Genomic DNA, 4813 nt, shown 5'->3' on the forward strand with positions numbered 1-4813 from the left:
ACTCGGGCTGCCACCAGGTGAACACATCTGCCTTCCTGTGCCTCAGCCGTGCTACAGTGGGGCACAGAGCTTTTCTCTCTCTCCAATAGTAATCATGGAGCCCTTCGTGGATCACCTCTGAATGAGAATCAGGCTCTGGCTGCCAGTCTAACTAAGAAAGGGGCCCCCAAATGCAGGACTCAGGAGCAAATGGGAACCCCTGTAAAACAGTATTTGCACAAAGCCTGAAAATTCTTCCCTCTCCTCTCCTTCTTTGGCATTTATTACCAGACTCAGAGTGGATTTTTAGGTAGAAATCCTATCTCACCTTGTCGATGAAGGAGGCGAACTTGTTGTTGAGGGTCTTGATCTGCTCACGCTCCTCGGTCCTCACCCGCTGGATGGTGGGGTCGATTTCCAGGTTCAGAGGAGTCAGGAGATTCTGGTTGATGGTGACCTCTTGGATGCCTCCAGGGGGGCACACAGGGAAGCCAGCGCCCCCGTAGCCACCACCAAGGCCAGCAGCGCCACCGAGCCCAAAGCCACTACCAGCTCCACCTCCAAAACCAAATCCACTGCTGAAGCCGAAGCCACCTCCAACTCCGCTGCCATATCCGCCGCCTATGGCGCAGCTGCCCCCTCCAATGGAGATCCTCTTGGAGGCCCCTGTGCCATAGAGGCTCCTGCTGCCAAAGCCTGCGCTTCTGCATGCCGCCCCCATGCCACCACTGCCCCTGGAGCGGGACACAGACATGCCGCTAAAGCCAGAGCGGCAGAGCCCTGGGGCTCTGGCTGAGCTGGCACTGAAGCCTCTGCGGCTGCTGCTGCTGCTCTGGATCCTCGTGGTGGACTTGCTGGTCATGGTGCCTGGAGACGAGAAGGCTGGGCAAGGCGAGAGAGGCTGGAGGGCAGAGCAGAGAGGAGCAGATGAAGGAGATGGACTGAGGCAGAGCTTATATATGGTGTGAGTGGGCTGGGCTCAGGGCTGGAAGGTGAGCTTGCAGATTGGGAAGGGCTGGGCTTTACAAACAGTGAGATCACACCTGGATTATTAGAAAAGTTATGAAATAACCAGATTGCATTTTTGGCTTCCTTTAGTCAGGGAAAATACTTCTGCCTACAGCTGTGACTTGATCTCTATACAATAAGGCAATTCTCAATTCACTGTGCCTAGGAGTTAGTCACTGTCTGAAACAAAGGTTCTCCATGTCATCCTTTTGTTTTAAAATGCTCTGCCTGCTGTCTTCTTCCCAGTCTGGTCCTTTCAACCTACAGAAATATTGAATATTAAATGTCATCGTATGCTAACAATAAGATCACCATTTTCTTTCATTTATTCTAAATGATAAACTTTTTTTTCCATTTTATAAAAATTTAAGCAGGTAGAAAATTAAAAAATGCACATTACTTGCCATGTATACTCATCTTTAATATTTAAGATCTTTGGACCATAGCTCTTCTTCCATGCTTCCCTCCTGTTCACCTACCAACCCTAAATTATATGAAAGCAATTCCCAGAAATCATTTTTCTTCAGTAGATAATGCAATATTATGTCTATATTTTAAAAACATACATTCAAAAATCATCCTTATCACTTGAAGAAATAAATTTATTCATTAAAACTTCAATTTATAGTATTTAATTTTCCAGTATCGATTTATTAGATTTTTAAAAAAAATTGGCTGTCCATATCAGTCAAATAAACCTATTCATATTTTATTTGATAATATATTTTAACTAAAATGCCTTTTAAGTCCTAAAATTTCCTCCTCTCTCCTTTTCTCTTAATAACATATTTCTTAAGGAAATCACTGTCCTGTGTTGTCTTTCAGTGTTTGTGATTTTATATTTGCACACTCATGGTGTTTCATGAACACACTACTGTCTCCTTCATATTTTCTTAAACTGTTAGTTGAAGCTTAGGAAGGTTCTCTTATATGTTCAGACATTTCAGATATGGATGTAGTAGAATGCCTACTTAAATATTAAATGTGGTTTTTACACATTTATTCATATATTTACAAATTGAATATATACTATGTTTGATGAACAGATTGCATCCTGGGTCATTTGCTATCACTCAGTTTTAGTACATGAAAGAAAGTATTGTTATTAGTTCCATGTGTGTCCTTTTAGTAACTTGGATATGATTTTGTGCCTTTCCTGGGGAATAGGTGGGATATATGTATTTGTGTGTGTGTGTGTGTGTGTTGGACTCTTCATTTTACATATATGTATATGTATACACATTTGCATATATATTAAAACCTTGTATATGTATCACATATGTTCTCTTTTCCAATTATACTGTTGTATTCACTTTGTCTCCAATTTCTATGTTTTCTCTTGATTCTCCTTTAACAATCAATGTTCCCTTTTGTGTAACTGTTTGCTTTTGTTTCTCTCTTTCTACAGGTCCATTATTGGCATTCTGCCATGTCTTTCCTCTTTGTGTTGTTTTTGGTTTGGTCTTCATTACTATCGTGACTTTAGTTTTTCTCTGAGCTTTGTAAGTTACTGTCTCGCCATATTGTCCACATTCTCTTATTTTGCAGTCAAGATCCTGTTATTGAATTTCTTGCTAATACTGTATTGCACCTTTTTTTTCTGTTGAGTGTTACATGCCCTTTGCTTTTCTTATTGCTTTCATCATTTGATTGCACACATGGATCCTGCAGTGGTTCCTCTCTGAATAGTGCTCATCTGCGGATGAGATGAATACCTTCTGGACCTGCCATTTGCAGAAACTATTCTGGGGGAGGAGCTGAGGCCATTTCCAGGCTAAGAGCAATTCTCTTTATGACACATAGCTAAGTGAATAATTCTTTTATTCTTTAATTCAGACAACCCATCAAAGATCATTGCACAGAGGCTCATGAATCATAGTCTCTGTACTTTCTTTGCTTCATCATCAAAATGCTGCCAATAGGCAACAAAATGGTATCAGCTTGATTGAGCCATGAGATACCCAGATATTGGGTTAAACATTTTCTGGATATGTCTGAGAGGGGTTTCTGTATAAGATTAAAATCTGAATTGCTTAATTGAATAAAGTGGATTGTCAGTCCTAATGTGGGTGGACGTAATCAATGAGTTGAAAACCTAACGGTAATAAAGGACTGAGCAAGTGGATAGTCTTCTTGTATGATTGCCTTTGAACTGGGACATTGTTTTTACCTGCCTTCAGACACACACCAAAACATCAGCTTGTTTTATATCTTGAACTTGTCATGTTTTCAACTGAAACTGCACCATTGACTCTTCTGTTTTTTGGGTCTGGAACAAGGTCATTGGCTCTCTGTCAAACTTATCTTGTGACTTGTCATCCTCCAAAATTACATCAGCCAATTCTTTATAATCTCTCTCTTTCTCTGAGGTGTGGGGGGGTTCCTGCTGCCAAAGCCAGCACCTACGTACATAGCCCTCATGCTATCACTGCCCCTGAAGCAAGACACGGACACATTACTGAAGCCAGCAATATACCGATGTATACACACCCACACATACACACAATATATATATATTGTGTGTATGTATGTGTGTGTGTGTATATATAGGTCAGCCTTTTTATATCCCACCCCCAACTCCAGCAAGGTTAGTTCATATATTTGTAATATACTTAGATTCTCTTGTCACATTGTGCATTTCATCCTAGGCTATCTTGACCTCATAAATTATTATTTTTTTAAAAACGTCAGTCCTTAAGTTTTACTCTGGAGTATAAAATTCTGTATTTTTTTCCAGTCAAAATCCTAGAAAGTGATCCTTTTATATGAACAAACCGATTGTGAAGTTCATATGGAAAGGCAAAAATGCCAGAATAGCTAATTCAATATTGAAGAAGAGGAACAAAATCACAGGACTGCACTATTCAACTTTAAGACCTACTATGAAGCTAGAGTAATCAAGATAGATAACAAGAATAAACAAATAGGTCAAGGAACAATATAGAGAACCCAGAACTGAATGCATATATTCACTCAACTGATCTTGGCAAACAAGCAAAGTCAATACAATGGAGCAGACAGTCTTCAATAGATGGTGCTGGAACAAGTGGGCATCCACATACAAAAGAAAAAAAATGAATCCAGACACAGACCTTATGTTCTACACAACCAACTCCCAGTGAATAATAACCCCAGATATAAAATGCCAAACTACAAAATTCCTAGAAGATAACATAGAAACAAACCTAGATGACGTTTGGTATGGTGATCAGTTTTTAGATACAGTAACAAATTTATGAACCACAAAAGAAATAATTGATAATCCAGACTTCATTAAAATTAAAACTTGTCTGTGAAAGCCAGCATTGAGAGAATGAGAAATCAGTTCATAGACTAGGGGAAAATATTGGCAAAAGACATATCTGATAAAGAATATACCCAAAATGTACCAAGAACCCTAATTTCAACAATAAGAAACAACATGATTATAAGAGGGGCCAAAGTCCTTTAAAGACCCCTCACTAGAGTTAGGGATGTAGCTAGGTGGTAGAGCACTTGCCTAGCATGTACAAGGACCTGGGTTTGATCCCCAGCACTGGAAAAAAAAAAAAAAGAAAGAAAAAAAGAAAAGAAAAGAAAAAAACAAACCCAACCAAACAAGCAAGCAAAACATCACTGCATTGAACAAAACAAACGTAAGACAAATACAGATAAGAAGGTGCTTGATAGCACATGCCACCAGAGAGCTGCAAATAAAAACAACAATGAGGTGTCACCACACAACTGGGAGAATGGCTAAAATCCAGAACACCAGCAACTGGAATGCGTGGCAAGGCTATGGAACAGGAAGCTCTCATGCATTGCTGGGAAGGGGGGGGGGGCAGGG

General features: G+C 40.0%; 1 protein-coding gene across 1 annotated transcript in view; it reads right to left on the reverse strand.

Annotated features, from left to right (window-relative positions):
- The window catches only part of LOC107148746 (keratin, type II cytoskeletal 6A-like), a 3076-nt gene extending 2155 nt beyond the window's left edge, over positions 1–921 (reverse strand). The window contains exon 1 of the mRNA XM_048802450.1: positions 302–921. Coding sequence (XP_048658407.1) covers positions 302–841 — 540 coding nt within the window. The 5' untranslated portion in view covers positions 842–921. The remainder of the gene's footprint in view (positions 1–301) is intronic.
- Between the last annotated feature and the right edge of the window lie 3892 nt (positions 922–4813).

The sequence above is a fragment of the Marmota marmota genome, unplaced genomic scaffold, assembly GCF_001458135.2.
Source record: "Marmota marmota marmota unplaced genomic scaffold, marMar, whole genome shotgun sequence".
NCBI lineage: Eukaryota > Metazoa > Chordata > Mammalia > Rodentia > Sciuridae > Marmota > Marmota marmota.